This window comes from Adelges cooleyi, unplaced genomic scaffold (genome assembly GCF_023614345.1).
Source record: "Adelges cooleyi isolate 19-005CV unplaced genomic scaffold, UGA_ACOO_1.1 ACOO_flye_CR_arks_rails_tigmint_CR_PRNA_41, whole genome shotgun sequence".
Classification (NCBI taxonomy): Eukaryota; Metazoa; Arthropoda; class Insecta; order Hemiptera; family Adelgidae; genus Adelges; species Adelges cooleyi.
The window spans coordinates 222,206-247,249 of NW_026096090.1; the positions used below are offsets into that span (position 1 = coordinate 222,206).

Sequence of the window (25,044 nt, forward strand, 5' to 3'; positions counted from 1 at the left end):
GTTTTGAAATTTTAATTCAGAATATATTATGTTTTAGTTTACGATATCAGCCACTCATACAACTACATATATTTCAACGGCGTTACGGTTGTTTTTGAATCACGCGCTATCGCTGTGTCGAGGATGACATTGATAATAGGCTATAGTTAGATAGATTTATTTATTATCATTTTAAATACAAACATAACAATATTACAATATTATAATACGTAAAATATAATATATATATAATGAGTGTTTCAGTAAGATAAGCTTTTTGTGGCGACAAGAGTTCTACCGTTTACTAAAAAATATACATATTACAAAACCAATTGTGTTAAAGGCAGTGGCGTACTTACAGGGAAATGGGGGGGGGGGTATTCAGGGTTCAACCCCACCCTTCCCAGAGCCAAAAAAAAAAATTGCGAATAAGTAAAATATTATAGATATTTATTGTATAATTGTTACAATGTTACTCTCTGAAGTAATTTAGAACTTGAAGTAAATAAATGCAATAAATAATAACTTAATAAATATACGTGTAGTAAACATAATATTTTTATAACATGTAAAAATAATACAGTAGCATAATTATTTATAATCACAAGAAGAGAAACGCTGAATAGGTATTTTAATCCTAACGGGCCTGTAAGATTTTTGTCCTGCGGTAGGTAAGTACTGGTACAGTAGTTTCAAAGGAATCAGATTTTGGTTGATCATTACCAGAAATTTCTGAATAGCTAGAAGCAGGAGATAACTTTTTGTCTGTGTAGCCATATCATCTTTGGATGATTATGATATTTGCTCGATTTACCTTTTAATTGGACTGTTTGGATAAATTAAGAGTGATCATTTAGAGTGAACCGCAAATCTGGCTTAATTGATAAATTAGATATGTTACCACCAACATAATTTAATGGGACCTTAATTTTCATCATTGCGCGAATTAGTCACCAGTACACACGCCCACGTTTTTGTGGGCGACCCACGCCTATTTTTGTAAATGCAATTTAACAAACAATTTCGTGTTTACAATTTATGCACAAAAGCAACATCGACAGATTATAAACACAATTTGTTTAAAATACTGTTGAGCATTTAGTTTTGTATTTTGTATTTCCTACTTAGCCATAATTTAGCGGGTTAGGCTCGTGTCTATTATACCCAATGGCAAATATGGCCCTGATTGTAATATAGGTAGGATATGTTGTATTCGTGATACACGATCCAAACTATAAATCACGATAGCTTGTTAAAATGTCGCATTGTGAAAACAATCATAGAAAATACATACAGACGTATTGAGGAGAACCTCCTCCTTTTTCGAAGTCGGTTAAAAAACATAATATTATTATAAACGTACAATTATCGTTTATACAGTATTGTACTATTATTGCATGTACACGGGTATATTATTACATAATATGTACTATGAATGTACGGCATTACACAGATGATTGTGAAGTAAAATAGACAATGTACATTACGCCGTGCGGACAGCGGAAAGCGATAATAGTGGTTAGTATACGATTAACCGTGTGACCGTCACTTGGCGCGCTTGTCCGGTCCCGCCGTCCGTTGTCGCTCCTACACGAGATGCGTTGAACTGCGTTTTTTTTTCTCACATTAAACGTACAAATTTTGTCGTATTTCCGTCGCGGTTTCGACGTCGGCCTGACGCCAAAACGGTTTCCGTCACAATAACCGGGAAAATGGCGAAAATCACTTATAACGGCGTTGGATCTATACTCGCCATCGTTGTTTGTCTGTTGTCCGCGTGCGACGTCGGCCGAGCGAAAGTGGCTGTGCACAAGTGCTGCAAGCTACCGACGGAAATCCTAGTGAACAATATCTGCACGCACGTGGACCAACAGCTGCCGCCGCTACGAGTGCCGACGGCCGACGACGGAAAACCGCCGGCGTACGGCTACCACGAACCCGACACGTTCGACCTGGTCGCAGGCTCGCCGTGCCCGAGCGGTTATTTTCCACTGGAACCGGACCGGTACGCCGACGACGCGTACCGGATCAACGCCACGACCGGCCGACTGACCACCGTGGACGCCGGTGATTTCGAACCCGGCCAATATTGCTTGGAACGCTGTGGAGCCAACGCCGCGGCGCGTGCGTTCCCGTGCTTGCCCGACGACGCGCAGCAGAGTGAAGCCGACACGGACAACTTGCAGATGACCATCTATTCTACCACGCTGATCTTGTCCGTGCCGTTTCTGGTCATCACGTTCTCCGTGTACGCCTGCTTGCGAGAGCTCCGGAACTTGCACGGGAAATCGCTCATGTGTCACGTGTTCAGCATGGCCGTGGCCTACTCCTTCTTAGGGTTCCTTCAAATCGTCAATCCTACTGGCCATACTATATGCACAGTCTCAGGTATATTCTCACGGGGACAGAGCACAAAAGATGCTTGGCAAATTTTAATATCGAAGTCACAGGCGTGCTATGCCGAGTATTAAACGAATCTAAAGTGGCGGACAGTCGGTTAGCCACCTCGGATCCTGCAATAGAAAATAAAGAATCAATGTCGCGCTTGCATTTAAAAGCAACTTTAGCAAATGTATAGGTATTTACGAGAAAGACTTGGGTACGCGAATGGCACATTTCGTATAGACATTTAAATACCGATAGGAAACAATAGCGATAGTGACTATTTCTCTAAACATGGATACTACGCATGTGTTCCGAGCGAAAGTCAACCAAGTCCGTCACAGCTGATTTCCAGTAATTGGCTCCGAACATTTTTTTTCTCTTAATCCACTCAGTGGTACATGTTGGTATTGAGATGCACTATGGACTTGGTTCACTGTGGCACTGAAATATATTACTTTTGCGCGAAACACCTCACAATGTGAAAAAATGGACTTGGTTAACTTTTGCACTGAGCCCTCCAAGTGTCAGCCGACTAGTGACAATATGGATAGATCCGAAAATGATCAAAGTAAAAAAATTATTTAGATAATTTTGTACATATTCAGAATCATAAAGATAATTTATTTGACAACAAAATTTTTTATCATCGGCAAATAGTGAAACTTTAATAGAATTGTCAAATATCATGTAGGTATAAATAATAAAAACAACAACGGTCCCAGGTGTGATCGTTGTGAAACACCAGTGGGTAGACAAAATTCATCAAAAATGTAAACAGAACAATTTACAACCGAGAACGATTTGTGAAGTATGAAAAATTAAACCACCGAAACCTTATACATTTTCAACTTACGTAGCAATAACACATTTGTTTTCTAGTTACTTACATTTTAAAATTGTGCTTTAGACTTAACTAACTTGTTTAAAAAATGCGTGGGGTATTGCTAGAAAACACCAAATTTAAGTGGGGTTTTCGCCTCACTCTATTCAAGTTAACTAATCTTTGATAATTTTAATAGCCAATATTTATTCACCAATTAACAGAAAAAAAATTAAATAATATATCAACAAATTTCGCAAACAATTAAACGATAACCGATAATATTAAACTACTTTTCTACACGTGGTCAAACACTAATTTATAATGCCTAAGTTAAGTTTTGTAGTTAGAATTTCTAAAAAGGGTAGTAAATATAATTAATAATAAAATACTAATAAATACATAAAAACGTTCATATAATATAATAGATAATAAATTGTAAACAAATCGAAAAAATCCCTATGTTATCATTCTTTTAAATCTGAACAACAATTTTTAATTTAATTTCACATTTTTTTCTTATAGCAATGAAACCGAAGTCAAGGTTTAAGCCTGAAGACTATCGTCAATTTACAATGGCTTTATAACGCGAAACATAGCTACCGCTACTGATTAATTATCTGTCTCACCGACAAATGCACATTAAAACACCCGAGAAAATAAAACTACTACAGTTGTTTGAGATAAAAAAAATAATAACGGGATAATTCAGTTATTGTCATTTAGTAGTTATAATAATGTTTTTAATGAGACTTTTTATAGTGACATTTCAGTATCATATTCATGAGTGACTCATTATGACGTAGTTTTTTAATGTTATATTAACGCTATCTAATCATATTGTATCATGTATTGTACACATGAGTAATAAATAAAATGAACAAATAAAATTGTATACCAACGATTTTATATTTTATTTTAAATGTTTACTTTTAAAATTTTAATTTGTTTTAGGTTCAATGTTTAAATTGTAAAATTATTATGTAGTTTATGAAAAACTGCATTTAGCACCGGTTAAAAACGTAACTGTTTTAATGAACTGTAACAATAGTTGTACTTCTAATTGTTACTTTAATAGTCATTAACATGTTTTACATATATGTACATATTATATATATATATATATATACAAATAATCGCATTAATTAAATATTTTTTATATTTTTTTAGCATACATTGTTCAGTTTTCTTTTTTGGCCAGTTTCTTATGGTTAAACGTCATGTGTTTTGATTTATGGTGGACGTTCAGGTAAATCGACTTATAATTATCATATTGATAGGTTTATTTGTATTACTGTATTTCTATATTCCAATAAGGTTTTCCCAAAACCCTAATTAATAATGATACACACACTCCGTCGACTATGCCTTTTAGTCTCTTGACAATAATTAAAACGTTTAACATACATCTTACTGTTGTTAATGTATTTACAATTATTGTATTATGATAAAACAAATTATGTATCATCATATAGCGAATATTATCATAATTTAATAGTTTTACACTAGATACAGGGAGCTGCAATTGTTTAGGTCATCTAATAAATTGATTCTGCGTTGAACTCTGGAAGTGGGATCAAAAAATAAAGCGAATTAGACGAATTAGCTAACAACTAAAATAATACAAATCATTTTTAAAATCTTAAGTCCTAAACCTCCTTTATGACCAAATGTCTTTGTTTAATGCATTGTTTTGAGATTTTTAAAATTCTGAAACCTCGAATTTCGCCCATATTTATATGTAGGTAGGTACTGATTTTTCCTTTTGAAAATGAAAATGTATACACTCAAATTCTTAACATTTTTTTATTTATGATTTTAGCGGATTTAGACCACTAAAAGGAAACGCTAAGAGACAAGAAGCTAAAAAGTTTGTTATATATTCCATGTATGCCTGGGGATGTTCCATTAGTATAATGATCATAACTTTATACATGGAATTTTCGCCAACGGTATCACCAAATGCTATCCGCCCAGAATTCGGAAAAACCCGTTGTTGGTTTTTTTGTGAGTAAAACAACAGTCAATAACATTATAATATAATATATCTTCGTCCTTTTATAATACATAAAGCAAATATCGAAAGATCTGTTATCTACTAATTTATAAATTATGTATTATATTATTATCTTTTGATTTGTGAAGTAATTATTTCAAATCCTTTTAAACCACACAAGCTTTTATATGTATAATTTGAGATTCTCAGTTTGTTATTTTCTACATCATTGTACCAAAACAAATGTTATTTATTCGAACTGCATACAATTATCAAGTTATTTTCAAACAAGATAGACTAATAGATTTTTCCTTTTTTCAACGACGATTCTATGAAATACAAATTTAACTTTTTTTATTTTTAACACAAAATGTTTAAGTTCGATCAACGGTCAAAGTTAATTTCTGTTTTTTGACATAGTTCTAGCTAATTAAATTTAAAACAATTATACTGCCATTACTTATATTTTATTAAAACTGTACTTGTTTCAGCAAAAGCCGCAACATTTTTGTATTTCTATGGGCCAATCGGTGTATTATTATTCAGTAATTTACTGATGTTTATTTATACTGCAGTAAAAATAGTCATACACATGAGAGACGCAAAAGTACTCGTTGGGTCAGAGAGCAAGAAAAACATTGATCACGAAAAACAAAGGTATTAAATAAATAGTATCATTTAAGAATATTGACATATATTAGTGTATAAGTACGGTATTTGTATATGTGTATATATTGATAATAGAATTAGTTGGAATAAAATCCTCATTCAGAAGCGTATCAAACAGTAAAAGGGTTAAATAAGTATAACAAATAAAAAACGACGACTGTCTCCCAATAATAATAATTACATACTCGGTGTACACGAAACACAAAATATGCTTACTAAGAATTATATCGACCTACTATCTACATAATATAATATGGTGTTTGGTTTATAACTCCAAAATAATTAGACAAAATTTAGTAAAATGAAAGCTAAAATAAATGGAAAACGTAAAAAGATAATATTTTATTCTATCATTTTCAAACAACATTATTATTCTTATTTTTTAGAAAAGGTGGAAACTTTTTCTTTATTTCTCATTTTCTCATTTGTATGAATTAGATCTGGAAATTAGACTGAAGGTAGATCTAGAGTGGAGCTATACATGTACAATTTTATTAAAAACTTTAGAGGCATGATATAGTTATATATATATATATCAGAGTCGTTCAGAAAATAATGCATGTTTATGTTTAAAAAGCCAGTACAGTGGGGTCGGGATATAGTGGAGACGTCAAAGGTCTACAGTTTTTATTATAACTGAAAGTGATAAAATCGCTTTTGAATAAACTCTTCGATGCGAATCTGTGGATAGTATGTTCAAACCAGTTATAGCGGTTTAGAAGCTATCGCGTGGGACCAGCAATAATGTACTTAAAATTTAATATGTAGTCTTGTGCAGGGTGGTTACTACGATAAGGGTTGATCGTCTGTCTATAAAAATGTACTGTCATAGTTACCCATGTATCGTAATTAACAATATAATGAAAATATTTTCATTACCCGTTGACTGTTGATGATTCACTCACGGAACTTAGAAACTGACTACGACCAAAGTGTAAATTTACCCTATTTTTGGGGTTTTTCCTTAATAAAAAAAAATTTGACTACAGATTTTTGGGGAAATTGTACATTTTATAATTCCATTTTAGACCTACCTTCGGTCTAATTTTCAGATTTAAATCTCTAAAACTTTGATTGAAAAAGTAAAATAAAGAAAAAATTCTATCCCCTCTAGGGGAAAGGGTTTATGTTATTTTTTTGGTTTGTTAATGTTTATCGATAGCAATATGTTTGAAGAACAATTCATATAAATTTGGAACTTTTTCGACTATTTTTAAAAAAAGTTATGGAGCATCGTAATTTTAAATTGAACATTTTGTACATTTTTTGGGCGTTTTTCTCAACTTTGATGGGGAAGGGGTGACGTAATTTTAATTTTTGACCTAACAAAGTACCTTTCAGGTATGATTTCTGATCTATAAAGTTACTACACGAAGAAATCGGTTGAGCGGTTTATGAGATATCGTGGGTCCAGACACAAAAAAAAATAAATAAATAAAAACACATCATTGTCACAAAAACAGTACCTTCTCAGGCTCCGCATCGAAGCTAAAAATCAAGTTACCTAACCGCCCTCATTACTCGAACATAATATCGTCTATTGTTAAATGTTAATACATATAAGCAGCTGCAGATGTTAGATAAATTTATGCGTAATATATGTTTCAGATTTATGTTGTATTTTAAATTATTCATTGTGATGGGAATAAATTGGCTCGCGGAAGTAATATCGTGGGCGTTTGATAGTTCGAGTTCTATATGGTACGTGACGGATATTGGAAACACCCTACAAGGTGTGCTGATATTTTCGATTTTTGTTTGTAAAAAACGAGTCCTGAAATTATTGAAGAAAAAATTGTGTTCAAACTCTACACAATCGATAAGCGGTGTATCGACTAGGACTAGCTCATTCTCCAGGTCGAGTATTAGGACTAAGGACTCAGCTGTCGAAATTAACAGTATCAATAAGCAGACTTCTATAAGTGACTCGGTTTCAGATTTCAAAGCTTAACAAATCGCATGTACCTTTTTCATATCTAAATCGTGATTAAACTATACAATTTATTAGTACCAAATTTAAATTGTAAATACATTTCTTGATTAAAACATTAAGTGAGAAGCTTTATTTTTGTCCACTTCATTCTATACGTTTATTAAGTAATTATATTTTATTTATACATTTTTTTAACATATAATGGAACTAGCCAAGAGTATTTTTTATTTTTAGTTATATATATATATGTGATTTCTGATTCGGTTGTAAGTCTGGTTATAAGTCATTAATAATATTTTAAAATCACTTTAGTATATTTTACATTTTGTAAGTTAATTTTTTATACAGTATTAATACTTACTATTGATTTTAGAATATCATTATTTCATTTTGGCGCTTTTCTTTCTACATTTGTATTTATTATTCAGTATTGTATAAACTATCTAATATTATTTTATTGAGTAGCCTATCTGATATCGTGTGTTATTTATCCAGTCAGTTGTTTTATCTTTTTGATGTTTGACTGAAAATTTACTTGGAAAATAGAACAAAATATTTATTATTCATTATTTTTTTTACGATTTGCCTTATCTGTAGATAAAATGTCCTATAATTGATTTTTTTTCAATGTACGTTATCAATCTCTTTGGGATATGCAACAATGGATTTTAAAATGTAATATTTAAATTATTCATCATTATATTGAATAAAAGTACTTGGAAATAATTCCCAGTGTAATATAGCCAGACAGCTCCATTTTTTTTTAATTTCATGTTTTGACATTTCTTTAGAGCATAACATAATTTTTTATTTAAATAAAAAAGTATTACCCCTTTTTTTTAAATGTAAACTATTATTTCCATTTTTATTAAAATAAAAAAACCAGTACAGTGGGGTCGGGGCATAGAGGGGACGCGGGGGAAGACACAGGTTTAAAGGAATTAGTACAACCATTGATTATGTGATAGAATGTCTATTACATAATCAATGGTACAACTGATTTAGCTCCGCATCGAAGCTAAAAAGAGTTAAAATTGAAAATGTATTTATATCATTTTTCTGTTTGCTATTAAAATTTTTTCAAATTAAAATTTATTTTGAATTATTATTTGGATATTTGTTGAGTTTGAAAAATTAAATATTATTTATATTTCAGTTTTTAATTAAACAATTCCCAGGGTTGAGATAAAATCAATCTTCAACGCCGGTAAAAAAATGTTTGTCTTTTCTGAAAAGTATTCAACAGTGGAGTTATCTAATTATTGCACTCGCTTTTTAATAAATTGAGAACAAAGTTTCTCTTTTTTTTAATTTGTTTATTGTTTGAATGTATATGTAATTGCAATTTGACAACGATGGATTTCTCATTCGAATTGTATTTTTTAATAAAACTATAAAGAATACAACCAGAGATAGGCAAAATGAATTACAATCCGTTTACATTTATTTCAGTAATCCCAAGTTCACGGATTACGGATTACATTATTAATCCAGGATTATTTGTTTATTCCAGTAATCTAACTTTAAGAAATACTGTTTTTTTTTTATTCCAGTAATCCAAAACATTGTACTTAAATAACATTTTTTTTTCAATTAAAAACTAAAACGTATTTAAATAATGTTTTACTTTTATGCGGAGCAGGGAAGTGTTTTTGTTTTATTAAAATAATTTGTTTTATTTTTATCGGGGGTACGATATCTCCTAAACCACTGAGCCGATTTTTGCATGCAACAAGACTACAAATCATAAATGTAATGTACATTATACGACCAAAAATTAAAAACGTTAAACTGATTATGGTATAATATGAATTTTTTTGCAGATTGTAGAAATAAACATTAATCATAAAGTTATTTTTAATCCTGGATTACTTGGATTAATTGAAAAATAATTCAATAATGCGTTATCAATAATTCTGCCCATCTCTGTATACAACAATAGCATATTGACATGTTGTCAATATTTCATTGTATATTTTTCTTCGAAATAATTACATTAAAAAATCCTTAACTCCCAAATAAACTTTACAAACCAATAGCATTATAGTATGTTAAGTGATTTGGGAAAAACATATATACATATAGTATACTTTATTATTGAAAATGAGTTGTGTCCTCTTTTCGCAATTATAGTATTAAATCATTATACGGTAAATAAGAGGATTGTAGGCTGTAGAATCATTTTTTATAGGTACAATTTACATTTATTTAATAAACAATGTTTTATTAAAATTTAAACATATTTATTTGTTAACAAGAAATTATTTATACTTAAGTTACATTAACAATACGTATATCAATTAGACATCTTAACATTATACACATATATTTACCAAAAAAAAAAATATATATATATATTTATATATTTACAGTGTTTTTTACAAATAGTAGTAGCATTAGGTACATATTACAACGGGTAGGAGAAGAATGGTGACGGCCAGTGGATATACTAGTCAGATTTGTAATATTCTAATTACGTGCACGGTCTTATAGGTAGTTAAGCCTAGAAAGTATACACAGTAACTAGGAAAAAGCTAAAAAGATTTTATACTGTTTTCACGTTATGAGTCAACAGGCAACCAATTATAATATCATTAAAAAAATATATAAAAATATAGTTTATTTCAAACGATTTAAAACTTAAATTACATGGTAAAAACGTTTTAAGTTGAATATCATATCATACCGATAATTATTATTTGATCATTAGATCAGATACAAGACGGTAGTAATTGGTGTAGGTCATGTTAAGCGAGAACATCAGAATTTGATTTCAAAATAAAATATGCATTTCAAAATATTTGTTAATAAACAAGGAAATTATACTATGAGTTGATATATTTACATATTTATTTTTTGAGTATATATAATTGACTGAAGTTTCGGTTTTGTTTAAAATTTCTTGTTATTAAAATATTTTATGCATATTCCTTCTAATGTACTAGAATTAAAAAACATATATATCATATAGATAGGTAGGTCAATTTAAGTTATTATTTGTTTATACAATTATTATTTAGCGCTTTGTTTAGGTTCTTCGGCAAAATTGGTTGGTATATTTACTCTGCTCATCTTTTTCGTCCTGGCAATTCATAATTTCTATTTTGTTAAATGATTAAAAAATTAATTGATGTTTATCTTAAAATTTGAAACTTTTATAAAAATTTGCTCAAAATATTGTTATGAACCATCTATACATTACTCTAATATTTTTTCAAATTAAAATGATTAGCAGATACTGATATTCTCGCTTTAGTGGCTTTACTTATTTGTCACGGTATACAATGTAAAGTAAAAATAAAAGAAGGGCGTCACTACAAATTGCAATACTTGTACTTCACGCATAAAACCCAAAATGATCATTTTCAATCCAATTGTGCGTTGCACCTCAATTATTACCAACTATTGCAATAGTCCAACTGGTAAGCATTTACAACTTTTTAGGTACGAATGTTTGGCACGATAAAAAATAAATACACATTAGTATTAACAATAACACAAAAGTGTTGCATACAGGTACGTCCAACCGGTGTACATGTAAAGGGTATTACATACATTTATCTATAATTATTATAGCGGTTAGGTTAAGTTGGTACGGCCAAGTATCAAAACAGAGGTGTCATCATGTTTCGCCACTTGTCAAATTATACAGGACGGGGAAACTATCGCTTCTCTTACCATTTTTTTCGTGTTTGTACAATTAAAATAACGTATAGATTTTTGTTTTTTAGATTTTCTTTTTAAGCTTAACGGTTTGAAGTCGTTAACGGCTTAGTGCGACCATTGGTTCGTATAATTCTTTTTCGCCGGCGTGGATTTTCCTCTTGGCCTTGATCGTCTTGTCCTTCTCGTTTTCCTGGTATTTGTTCAATTTCCTTTTTTTTTTCGACTTGGTCTTATCGTCTGCCGGGTAGTAATCGTCGGCCGGTGCATACACCATGTGGTATTGGGAGAACGACGATTTGGTCGGGGCTGTGATGTCTGCAAAGTCCCTGAAACCGGCGAAGAAATCTTCTGGATCTCTGTACGGCGACGGCCTGGGATTGCCCGAAAATCTGGAACAAGGTGTTTTTTTAATAAATATATTACTAATAAGCCACACACATCTACAGCTCAATACTAATAATAATATTTTTTAACAAAAAAATATCAATGTTCAAAAAATGTATACTAGTTTCAAAAATATTAACTTAGTCTAACTGGTCTTTTGACCTAGTCCTTTAACAACAATATTTCATTACTAGTATTCAATATCACTATGAGATAATCGCGTTACAAAGATCATTAAGACTTTTGAAATAATTTAGAGTAAGTTCATCTTTCGTATCTCCTCTTCAATTTGGCCTGTACGATTGTATTAATAATAATATATAGCGTGAGTGCTAGATAAACGTTTGCAATTCTTAGCTTGTGCAACGTACCAAGTCACGCACTGACCATAGTGTTAACCGTTTATTGCTAATTGCACTTAATGTATATACTACACTTCCGTTGTAGAGAATGTTCATACAGCGTATAAATGTGTATTACTAAATAAAGACTATAATTATGATGGATGTTACATGAAGACAAAATTCAGAGAGATTTGTCTAACCAAGACGCAAACATTTCATAAGAACACAAGACTCACACGCCGATTTGAAAATAATATTAATAAAACTCACGATGAAAAGACTTATAATGTCTAATTATCACATGAGTTAAAGAATTCGTTAGCCGAGTCAGGGTCCTCTTAGTTCGTTAAAAATAATTATAGGTACCTAATACCTGTACTGTTATGAAATCTGACAATCTTTCAGAGTAATAACAAAAAATGAGAACACGAGTTTTGTGAACATTTGTACAATGTATGTTCACACAATGTAGTCTAATCTGGTTGAATATTTTATACGACTAAAACCCCCACACGGCAATTAAAAAAATGTTAATGGTTCGTTGAAACATTTGTGTTATTAATATTAGATTTTCTGTCGAAAAAAACATTGGCACCACCAGAGGGCTAAGAAAGTTAAAATTTTTCTTACTCATTCAGGTTCCCAAAAAATACCAGAAACCAATTATGCATAGTCGCCAAGTAACGATTCTAATATTTAAACCGAAATTGTGAGGGAGTTTAGTTGGGGCTCTCTAGTTGCGTCAATGCAAAAAAGTCCTAACAACACCAGAAGTCTTATCTATAGGATTTTCCCAATGTTTACTCCAAACAGATCTCCTGTATGGATCAATTTAATTTCCGTTTAGGTATTTCAAGTTAGGAATCCTCACGTTGTTCCTAACAACCGTACAGGGAGTTCTTGTACCTTCATTTTATGGGAAATACTAAATAGGGGTGGATGTTCAAAATTCAGATTTGTAAAAAAAAGTAGATTGTAATATTTTGAATTCTTGAAAAAATGTAATAATAACAAACAAATTTCAAGAGAGAAATAAAGTACAAAAAAAAAATTGTTTAGAACAATACTGAACAAGGGATCGATAGAACTCGAATTCTATAGATTTTCTTTTTTAGTTTTTACTTTTTAAAAACTTTTTCAGAAAAATATTTTCAATTTAGATACATTTCTACAAAGAGAATCTAAAATAAATATTAATACGACTTTAAATACAGCTAAAATAACGTTTTTATTTTTATAAATTCGAATCTAATATGGATTCGGGTCACGCACTCGCTTCTATGTAGGTTATCCTAGACGAATTTTCGGTTTTTCATACCCGCATAGGAAACCTTAGGGATATTAACAGGATATTCCAAGGTTATTAGAAATCATGTACAAATATTGTGACGTTTCTCATTAAATATTGTACATTTTAATGAAACGTATTACCTGATATTATTAAAATATATTATTGTTGCATGGGAACTGTGTAAATAATTAATATTCGGTGATCTTTGTGTTATGGTCATGTTCTTATTTGCACTTTTTACAGGTCTTAGTTGAAAGTTTAAAAAACAACAACCATATAGCCTTTAGGTTCCATTACCTGTGTGGCCGTCCGTGACTGTTACCGTCGTACAAGTACTGCTCGGACAAGGCTGCTGATTCTCCAGCACCGCCCGAATAGTAAGTGCCACCGGGTATAACTCCAAAGTTACCGGAACCCAGCATGGAGCTTTCGCGGTTGGAAGCTGAAGCTGTCAGATGGTAAGTCGGTACTTCGGGCAAGTATTCCGCCTCTTGGTAAACTCGGGGTGCCCTGTGATGTCCAAAAGAGTGACCGAAGAGAGGTCCGAATGAAGGTAGAAAATGTTGACTGGCCGTTACCGCATCCGGTTGGTTCTGCGAAACAATAAATCAATTACCTTATTACCGTTAGAAATGACGGTTCCGTTTGGGGAAAAAACAGCCACTACTTTAATAAAAGCTACAACGAACAAGGATAACTTGTAAAAATAATTAATGCGAATTCATCCATTAAAAGAGAAATTTAAAATAAGAAAAATAAGTGTTTTTACGTAATAAATGAAAATGGTTCAAGTAAGAAATGACCAATGAGCATTAGCTATTTGTAAGAGATTAGTTTTGATATTTAGTAAGTAAATCCACGTGCAAAAAGGGGCCGTATTAATAAAAACAAACTGAGTGCAAAATTATTACTTATTTGCACCAACTATACTTAAGTAAATAACCTATATATTTCGGTTTAATTTATAGTTTCAGTATTGAATCAACTTAATTACCAACCAAATTAACTCTCTTACAATTTTAATCATAGTTGGTGCAAACGGTCATTTAAGACTTTTTAAAATTATATTTTATCCTTAATTGAAAAATTGTCCGAGCGATATAATAAATAATTTTGGAATTTTGAATTTTACGTTAAAACGCTTCTTATAAGACTTAAAAATGATTATTATACTCATCTACGTCAACTAATGTTTAAATTGCTGAAAAATCAAGTTATAGGCGGAAACTGTCTTATGTGGATCTATATGGAAATACTATATTGGCTACACTAATGAATGTGTGAGCAATTATGTATACTAGCGATATAAAATGATATTATTATATTGAATATTTGGCGAGCGGCGTCTCCCTTGGAAAGTAGGTTCAGCATCGTTGTCTTTTTGGGCCGATTAAAAACGGCATGACAAAAGAATCACTGTTAGCTAATCACTTGTACCGCGCGATTAGCTAATTACGACCCAGCTGATTTCTTAAACACGATTCTATTCGTTTTTTCCTTTTGCAGATTTTCTGATACAAAGATGAATAAAACTATTACACCTTTTTCCATTACACTAACTTTAGTTTAGTTCAAAACTGAGTATCGACATGATTGATAATCATACACAGAGGCCAATTTAATGTCAATGTTTGAAAGAGAGATATTCTTACAAAACATATATATATATATATTAGAACATTAAGATAACTTTGTGCTAGGAAGCCTTCAAAAATAAAAAATAAAATTAATAGAGAACTATTAAAAAGTTGCTGGGTCATATACGACATATGTATTAGTCAATCATACTGTATAAGTTCTGTTGCAGTAATGACGATGTTGTGATAATGAATAGTAGTAAGTAAGTATTTAATATTTATCATAAACTCTCGTCAGTCAGATAACATGTTTGAATAAGAGTAAGTGGATGAAAAGCTGACATTTGTTTTTTTTTTTAAATAATTATCACAAATCATAAAATTGTAGGTGCACTTTTCTATTTTTCTCGGAGATAAAAGATCTTAGAATATTGTTAATCGACAAAACGTATTTGCTCGGTGTTAAATAATAAATGACATTTTACATGAAAGTAAACCATCATAAAGTAAACTATTGATTACTTATACATAACAAATTAACGGACATTATATTAAATTGTACCAATGTATTTTTACTTTTACAATATATTATCTACGTATGAAACTAAATGTTGCAATGTTTTTTTAATTTGTTTTCGACGTTTATATCGGGTTACTAGAGTTAATTGGAAATCCTTAAAAACTGCATTGTATTAAAAATATAATACATCTAATTAAAAAAACTAAAAGTAGTTTTAGTATTCTATTACATTAATAACATTTAAAAAAATAAGCACAAGTTTCATCAGAAGGTGTCGCGCTTTTTGTTATATTTACATGAGCTAGGTTATAGGTATACATCGATTGTATAACAACTTAACATTTAGCACGTACACTGCTAACCAGTTTTTACATAAAAACAAATATCAATGTAAATAAATATCATAAAATATCATTTTATGCATTTACGATAGCTGCATCAATTCCTACTAATCTGCAAACTTAATTTTCACTTGCCATGAATTTGATTTTACAAACAAATACAAATATATAGAAATATAATATGATGTATATAGATGTATTAAAAATTAGTTATAATTAACTGCATATTAATCGCATAATATGAGAAATCTAAATTCGCTTAATCTTTTTTTTTCTCCAAACTTTAAATTGACTAATTAATTTCGTTAAAAGTAAACGAACGAGAACAAAATATACTTCCACTCGTGGACTTTGGATACCTGATAAACACTTAGCATTATTTGATTATCATTAAAATAAGATTTTACTTGTTAACACTTAATATCACATAATTTAATATATAGCTGTAAATAACGTCATAATGTTATTCTAAATTAATAGGCCTACCGCCTAAGCGTTTATATTACTTACTATTAACTTTCGATATGTCAGTAATATAATAAAACATATGTATTGTGATAGTTTTAAAAATATAAATTTAAAAGAAACAATACTCACTACATATTCTTCTGGGTTGATTCGTTTCTGTCGAATATTTTTGTGAGATTCTGTAACATAAACAAAATATAGTAGCACATACGGGTGAAATAAACAAATATATAATCTTAGCTTCGCGTTAAATAGCTAAAAAAGCTTAAAATCCATAGAAATGTAATATTATACATTGTTATAATCTCCATAAAAAATAAAACATACAAGCTAATTTAAAATTACTTGACAGACTTTATAGCTTATAAGCTTCGGTTGTTTTAGCCATGACGGTCAGTGTATGTACAATATATATTTTATTTATTATTGTATAATATTGAGATGCTTTAAAAAAAAAAATACAGCATATTTTATGTGTACATACGAACGTATGAAATGGTAAGAACCAAAAGGGTTTAAGTGATTTTTATACAATTTAACGGGAGAGAAATAATTGCAATTTCTAATTTAAAAATTATATTTTCAACGTATTTTTTATTCTTAACGGTGTGATGTTAATTAGTTTTCTTCAACATCTCAATCGAAAATTGAAGAAAAATCGTAAAACAAATACAGGTATAAAACATGGTAAATTGACAAATAATGTAAAATCAAAAAAAATCGTTTTCCAACCGACATCAATGGAAGATTTAATTAATGATTTTTTAAATTGAATTAATTGAAATCAATTGATAAACTATGTGCTTAACGTTATTCTATAGCTATCGGAGACCCGTCATGCCCAATTGTCTAAAACCACAAGCCTCTTTATTCGGCGTTGATTTTTACTTGTTCTAAGCCTCTACTATGCAATATATTATTTTATTATATAATATGGTAATATCAAGCCTATGCTCAGGAAGTGTTCCACGCACGCCTTGAGACGTTTACACACTTGACAATACACTACTAATAACGACGGTGAATTTTTTTTTTATGCACAACTCTAATTTAGAAATTATTATTCTTAAATAGAAACGTATGCGGCCGATGCGATATCACGTCCTACGGATAATCCTATCGAGTACATTGTCGTTGTTACAATAGTACAACCGTTCCTTCGATTGAACAACATTAACCGCGATGCGATTGATTGTAATTATTATAATGTCGGTTATGCAACGTTCACATACAGGTACAGAGGTATACGCATGGTTTATAAATCCACAGCAAAACAATGAGGCATGCGCGGTTTGTGCAACTCGCAACGTAGAAATATCTAAAAATCATCAAGACGTAAAAGGTTGATGGTTTAGTTTTGAAAGAACGCGTGCCAGTAATTATTGTGACGTGATATGAATTTACAACCCGTAGTTCCTGTGCGTTTGACCTGGAAGAGCGATTTGATTGGTATACAAGTGCCTATGGGCTGCGGGCTATAATATAGCCTACCTACTGTGTACACGCTTTCACTATAACATAGAGATGAAACGCTGTACATAAATACATATATTTTACCTACTTATGCGTGTTATTTTTTACACGTCTTACACATGCTCGGCTATGGTCGAAATGAAGGAGAGGCAAACGTTTTAAGCCCTCCTCTCTAAGAGGGATTTTTTTATTATGGGCAGTCGATAGTTATTCTTTTTATAGGATATGTTCATATTTGCGTATCTCGTTTATGGTAGTTTTTAAAGCACATAACCTACCCATGAAATGAACAAACGCAGGTACTGTTAAGATATATATTTTTTCTCACTATTTTCGAGCGCCCTTTCCGCCAAATTGTTGCGCATTATAATTATTATGTATTCCAACGCGTGTAACACCTACAGGCTGTGGAATATTATGTTATTTTTCAGAAAAAAAAAATCGAACAATGGCCCACATAATATTACTAGGATTGTTAAACGGCAGTACTCATTTTGCGCGTAGGTGCCTCGTACAATACTAATATGTAATAATTATCACGCTCCTATTGCGACTGCACGCGCGACTATGTAAAATATATAATAATAATAATAATAATAGAATACAACAAATATAACTTATAATGGTAAAAAAAAAAAAAAAATAAAAAATCGCCCACCGCTATAGGGCGTTTTGTGTTGGGACTGCGCCCGGTCGCTATTTTCATGACAATGCAAGTCGGCCTAGACATTAGCCGCTGTCGTGCGTGTGACAAACGAAATACGTTCTATTGCTATACGGTTGTTTTATTATTGTGTTGTTGTTATTATTATTATTATTATTATATTAAACACACGCGGTGTATAATTTTCCATTCGATATATTATTGTACCGCGTTATTATTATTTTCCATAACGAGAGTAGTGACATTTTATTGGGCAACTGTCGCGGGCTCTGATCCGGCAAAATACACGTAGCGTATAGGTCGGTATAGGTAAAAAAAAAAAAAAAAAAAATGAAAAAATAATACAGGCACATAACAATGCGGCGGCTGCACCGTGTTTTGCAATATTTTTGTAGCGCCGCCGCACAAATTGAACATTTCGATTTGGCCCGTTTAAAATTTCTGTAAAAACGTTTTGTAACCAAAACGGTAACGTTTTACGTTTAGCGCAAGCCTCAATTATATTATGTATGTGTATGTACGCTGGTGTTAACAATATAATGTCTGGCGAAAATCACGCTTAATTAAAAAATAATATCAAACTATATAATTTACACACACTTGCAAGGTCAATAGACAAGTCGTTTATAAACAAATATCCACCATCGCGTTAAAAACGGTACAACCGCAAATCATTTTTAACGTTTTATGTTATTAACCGAAAACCTTATGGTTTAGTTCGAAAGTTTATCTCAAAAACAATGAATGTACTCGAATATTGTTTATCCTAAAATATCTCCAAAAAAGACATCGACATTGTCTAATAATCAAAAATAATAACCTAAATCGCGTGTAGTGCGTGCAACGTTTAAAAAATGCTATAAGTTTGTATTAGACAAAAAAGAGTACTAGTTTTTACATAATACTCTAGTCATAAATGATAATAGGAACTACATTATTATGGTTTGTACCAAGCACTATGCAGAAATAATTTGCTAAGACAGCGCGACCCATACTGAATCACTTAATATGTAGTAATTCCTTAAACCATAATTAGCTGTCCATTAAATTTTAATTAACTATAAAATTTACCATTTTTTTTTTTTATGCAATCGGAAATCAGACTAGATGATGCCGTTTAAACAAAAAAAATTGTTAATACTAGTATCGATAAAAGTATCTTAACAACAATGGTAAGAAAAAATGTATAAAAATACCTGTTTAATTTGTTTAGGAAGTTTTTAGACTGAAAAACTAATTTCAATAAATAGGTTGGCAAAAATAAATGTCAAAAATCATATTATTGTTTATATTATATAATATATTATTAATTGATGGAAATTGGGATTTTCGCAGTAGTATCAATAAAAATACAACGTGTTTGTAGTTAATGTTTAAGAGTAATTTAAAACAATTTTAAGGAGCAAAGTTATCGAAATTCATAAATAATAACTATTATTTATTATTACTCATTGAAGAAGTAGTTGTTGCGACCTCCTAGCAACAAGGTCAAATTATAAGCCATTCGTACAACCTTTTAAGCTTAAAAAATGCTGCAACGTACGCAGTCCCAAGGAGTTTAACTGCTGCTGATGCTTCAGTATGCTTGTATTTACTGTGATTGTTTATTTTGCATTTTAAAAAACAAAGTTTTATGCACTTAAAAACACTCGGAGCCATTTTTCAGAACATTCCTATAAAGATTAATCCAGAGGAGGTTTGATATCCCCAAAACAATTAATTTCCATTGCTGCTCTGTAAAAATGTCTTGCCTCTCATTAAAATTACAATAGTATAAAATATTAAATACACAACCTTGTGTAATGTAAATTTGTTGTTTTGTTTTTCACGTTATAAAAATAATCGTTATAGTTTTGTCCATCGTTTAGCGCGTGACAGATTTCAATAAATAATCGGTTAAACGGGTAACTATGCAGAATCGTAACAATATAACTATTGTTTTTTTTTTTTTTTTTTACTGTCGATTCTACTATTCGACAATCCATCCACAAGACCTTTGCCCCAAAGGTCGGGCGTTAAGTCACACAACATAATACTACAACTTACAGACGTCTGACGGGGTCGAGCGGCCGTTGTCTGTTGCACAATTTGCATTCGCCGAACACACAAAAACGACGGACAACGGTTAAAAACGAACGTATATGTATATATGTATACACGTGTTAACAAACTGTGACAATTGTCCCAATAACCCAGGTTGTTAAAACGAAATTGTGTCGGCCGGTGTTTAACACCCGTGACACTTTACACACGGTTATATATATATATATATTTTTTTTACACTATATAGTCCAACAGACGCGGTGTGTGTATATATATATATATATATATATATATATATTTGTAAGCATCGACCGCTACTATTTAGCAACGATTGCAAATTAAACACACAATCAACCAAATTCTATTATGCAATTACCGTACCGCGTAGAACAACGGTTGGCGCGATGACGACCGAGTTTCCATAGTCGTCAGTTAATAGGTACGATAATATATTTATATTTTAACGATCCGAACGTCTGAGACTAAGGAACGAGAGAGAGAGAGAGATGGAGAGATAATCAAAACAATATTATAATAAACACATCGACGTGTAATATCGTCTTGGTATACATTATTATCGTCGCGGGAGCAATAAAAATTACTGATTAACAACAACTTTCGAATTTGATAATAATTATAATAAAAAAAATAAAAAAAACGAGTAAACTGGTCTCGATATAAACAATTTCTTCGGAGGCGCACCTGTAAACTGTTCACCGTATAATGCTTATGACGATTGTCCATATAATTTTTTTTTTTTTTTGGAGAATAACACGGTAATTTTGATATCTATTTGACGTTTGACTGAATAGTTCGGATAAAATATGTGTAATCGACGTGATTCTGTGCATGCTTTTGAATTAAACAAAATTTGCCAGACTACCGTGACCGTTGTCAATCCCCTTTGCTTTGACAGATCTCTTGACAATAATAATAATCGTCAAGTAATTCACGTGCATTCCGCGAAGAATTATTAAACGCGACGGTGACATGAAAACCGAGGTCGTTGCCTGTACAAACAATTACAATTCACTTGATTTGCCACAAAACAATAAAATTATGTTTTTATTTGGAAACAATAAACAACAAGTCTTCATAGAAGACAGTGACGACAGACGGACGGGGGCGGTCAAGGACGGTTCGATTGAGTCTCTAAGGATACGTTTTCCAGTTGTGTGAATGCAAATGGAACAAGGCAATTTTTCGTCTGAAATTCCACGGTGGAAACAAATGAACAGTATCTATTATTGTTGTGGGAACCAACGGGATTAGTGGGATGTCTATGAACAATTACGCAAGTACGATTGTTCGAAACTGTACAATATAATAACGTACGTCTATTCAAACGAATTATTTTAATCAAATACCATTCGAACGATATCGAAATTACAGTAAAAACAAATTGTGATTTTAGAAATTACTCAAATCTAGTACATCGCTTAAAATATTTGCCTACCGGCCGATGGTGCCTGTCTAATCGTGTAATTTTTGTATTTTTCCATTCATAACGGTTCAGAATAATATTATAATATTGTGGTCGGCCAACATGGTATACTTTCATAACGCTTTCGTCGACCTTTGACCGTGGGGGATGCCCCTAACGGCGGCGGGCTAACCGTAACCTTGACTATACGCTCACTTTCACGATTATTTCAAAGATCTATCGAACATGCCCAACCATGACGTCCTGTTGTTTATGCTGTACGTGTATCATTATTACACCCGAACCTTTCTCTTTGAACGGCACACCGCACTTGATATATTATTATTATTATTGCTTGCCATCGTTGCACTTTTTGCCGTATCAGAAACAAACACTCGGACAAGTCACACGAGTCGACGACGGCGGCAGATTAAAGCAGATGTGCCCAGCTTTCACCGTCGACTGGTCGCTTGCGTAACGTGTCCAGTTCCGGAAATCGTTGCGCACACACGAGCAGCACACCGCACCAAGGTGTGTCTTCCCATTTTGACCACAAACCCACACCGAGTACAGGTCGTCAAGTTCATCTGCGTTCGCGTTTGTTCGTCAATCGTTTTTACCGTATTCGAAGGATAACAATAAAAAAAACCGCGTTGTCGGTATACGGTATTATGTGTACTCGGCGAGATTTTATGATAATGTTGTTTTACACGGTTACGAGATGACCGGTTGTAGAAATCACCAATAACGGCAGCTCCGGGGATCAGGTTTTTATTTTATTAGACTGGCCGCGTACCGTTTCTAATGGAAAGTTTTTGAAAATACACTAAATCACGCTTTGTCCGAGACTAAGTTGTCTGTCCGAACCGCCGTTGGAAGTTTCGACCGGCTACCTTGATTGACATAATAATCAAACGTTATATCGACGCCAAAATATGTAGTTTTGCAATGGGCGCGACGGCATCCGAAAACAATACGGATATAAGATATTACTCGTGGCCGCACAAAGCCGATTCCGAATCATTCATAATAGCCTTCCAGTAGTTAAGGTTGATTTTTCAAAAGTCCCACTGCGCTTCACTGAAACCCCGTCGCGAATTATAATACACCAAGGCGTAATTTTTTTAAATTACCAATAAATCTAACAGCCAATCGGTGTTGTGTATCAAACTAAAGTATTACTTTATTATAATTAAAAGCTAAAAGATAATAACATTTTTAAATTTGTTAAAAAACGTTTTATTTTTGGATTGCGTGTACCAATTGAATGTCATTATGCTATCATACATTTGTAATTAGATATTAAAATAAAATATGTTTGCTGTAAACTTGCTGTTACTTGCTCTGTAATTATAAAAAAAATAATATTTAAATAGTTGTTTAAGTGTTAATTGTTGTAAGTTGTCCATGCTAGTTAATTAAGACGGTGAACATTGTAAAAACCACGTGTGTATAGAAATAGAATTTGTTCAATGTAAATTTTAATCTTCAGAGGCATTTTTACAATGTAATACAAATGTCATTAAATTTTTTTATACTGATTATCAGAAACAAATATTTTTAAACAATTATCACAATTTTTTTTTAGGTATTAATTTAATTCTTTGCTGTCCGGTGAACATAGAGTAGATTTTTTACTAGTTACTAGATTAATGGCTTATTACAACATGTTGGTATATACTATTAACTAAAATGTGTTTTGTTTTTAAAATAAAACGTTGTCACTAGCTTCGGCGAGAAGCTGACAAGGTATTATTTTTGTAATTAAGCCTTAATATTTCAACCGCTTATGTAGGTTTCATCACACATTGATCACAGCATACATTTTATAGTTGTAATTATTATTAGTTAATTATTTAATAATAACTAACTAATAAACCAATATTAAGCCAATTATAAATAAAAATAATATAACAACAGAACAGCAAACAAGTAATTTTTATTAGATCTCAAGAAGTTAGTTAAATATATTTATAGTAGTTAGAAATTGTAAATTTAGTTCTATATTTTATTTTTATTTTTGTTATCTATTTAATAATATATATATTTTTAAATTATAAACAAAGTATGAGTTTATTGTATTTTAATTTGTGTATGACATTCAAGTGAAGCACACTACTTTTTAAAATGTATTAAACAATTATTTATAATTGATTCATATATATATATATTTTTAAACTCTTTTAATTATATTATTTCACATGCACTATCTACTAGGAAAGTTAGGAAAGTACACCTAATGTTTGGTTTAAAAATGTTTTCAAACATTATCGAGCATAACGTTTTTATTTTGGTATACCTAATAAAAATCACAATTGTCGATGGATATAAATAATAACCCCATACAGCAATTAGAACGTTTTATTTTTAAAATGCATTCGGATAATTTAAAAGAAGAACGTTTCGAGAGAAAAAAAAATTAGTTCTTCAGTAGAATAACCACACAATTAACTTCTGGCCAAAACGGTTTGTATTAAAAAATAGAATGTCGTTAATAAAAATTGTCTAAATTTCGTTATAATTTTTGCGACTTACCGTGTACCGCTTTTGTGCCGGCTGACGTTGAACATATAAATATGGAAAAAACAAGAAGTGCGATAAAATAACAATTTGGCTTAGCCATTATGGGAAGATGAAAAAATTGTGTTTTTTTTTTCTGGTTTTGTTATCCGAACAAAAAATTATTACACGAGTAAAAACATAGCACGTGCTGTGTAATTGGTGTTGGTATTAGACATAAAAAACCATTGATACGCGGTGCCGGTCTACTTTTTACTGAGACCAGCTATCGGCACGCGGCGTAGACACTGCACTGTCCTCGTACCATTCCACTATTATAAAAATCCATCTCCCGCAGCTGCTGATCTCTTTACAATAATTATTTTAGTGTCAACGTTTCGGTTGTTTGCCCACGACATTAGCATGATAAACCGCCGGACAGAAACCACGAAACACAAAACCGAGAATCAACAATAATTCCACTGTATGCGAGCGCCGAAGAATATCGTTATGTATGTTAAAACAAATTGTTGGTTTTGACGGAATAAGCATAATAAATAACATTATAA

General features: G+C 31.5%; 2 protein-coding genes across 2 annotated transcripts; one reads left to right on the forward strand and one right to left on the reverse strand.

The window, feature by feature from the left end:
* Nucleotides 1–1,493: 1,493 nt before the first annotated feature.
* Nucleotides 1,494–8,270, forward strand: LOC126841785 (G-protein coupled receptor Mth2-like). The gene is made up of 5 exons (XM_050578439.1): nt 1,494–2,367; nt 4,355–4,433; nt 5,007–5,191; nt 5,672–5,837; nt 7,458–8,270. The coding sequence occupies exons 1-5, from the start codon at nt 1,692–1,694 to the stop codon at nt 7,798–7,800; spliced, it is 1,449 nt and encodes a 482-aa protein (XP_050434396.1). The 5' UTR covers nt 1,494–1,691; the 3' UTR covers nt 7,801–8,270.
* Nucleotides 8,271–10,057: 1,787 nt separating this feature from the next.
* On the reverse strand, nt 10,058–24,916 carry LOC126841877 (uncharacterized). The gene is made up of 4 exons (XM_050578626.1): nt 24,512–24,916; nt 16,503–16,552; nt 13,765–14,060; nt 10,058–11,837 (listed from the first exon to the last, which is right to left on the reverse strand). The coding sequence occupies exons 1-4, from the start codon at nt 24,597–24,599 to the stop codon at nt 11,546–11,548; spliced, it is 726 nt and encodes a 241-aa protein (XP_050434583.1). The 5' UTR covers nt 24,600–24,916; the 3' UTR covers nt 10,058–11,545.
* Between the last annotated feature and the right edge of the window lie 128 nt (nt 24,917–25,044).

Excerpts from the sequence above, each read along its gene's own strand:
- LOC126841877 (XM_050578626.1), bottom strand. The coding sequence starts at position 24,599 with ATGGCTAAGCCAAATTGTTATTTTATCGCACTTCTTGTTTTTTCCATA. Across the intron at positions 16,553-24,511 it reads CGGCACAAAAGCGGTACACG|AATCTCACAAAAATATTCGA; the intron begins GTAAGTCGCAAA and ends TTTATGTTACAG. Across the intron at positions 11,838-13,764 it reads AGTCACGGACGGCCACACAG|ATTTTCGGGCAATCCCAGGC; the intron begins GTAATGGAACCT and ends ACCTTGTTCCAG.
- LOC126841785 (XM_050578439.1), top strand. The coding sequence starts at position 1,692 with ATGGCGAAAATCACTTATAACGGCGTTGGATCTATACTCGCCATCGTT. Across the intron at positions 2,368-4,354 it reads TACTATATGCACAGTCTCAG|CATACATTGTTCAGTTTTCT; the intron begins GTATATTCTCAC and ends ATATTTTTTTAG. Across the intron at positions 4,434-5,006 it reads GATTTATGGTGGACGTTCAG|CGGATTTAGACCACTAAAAG; the intron begins GTAAATCGACTT and ends TTATGATTTTAG.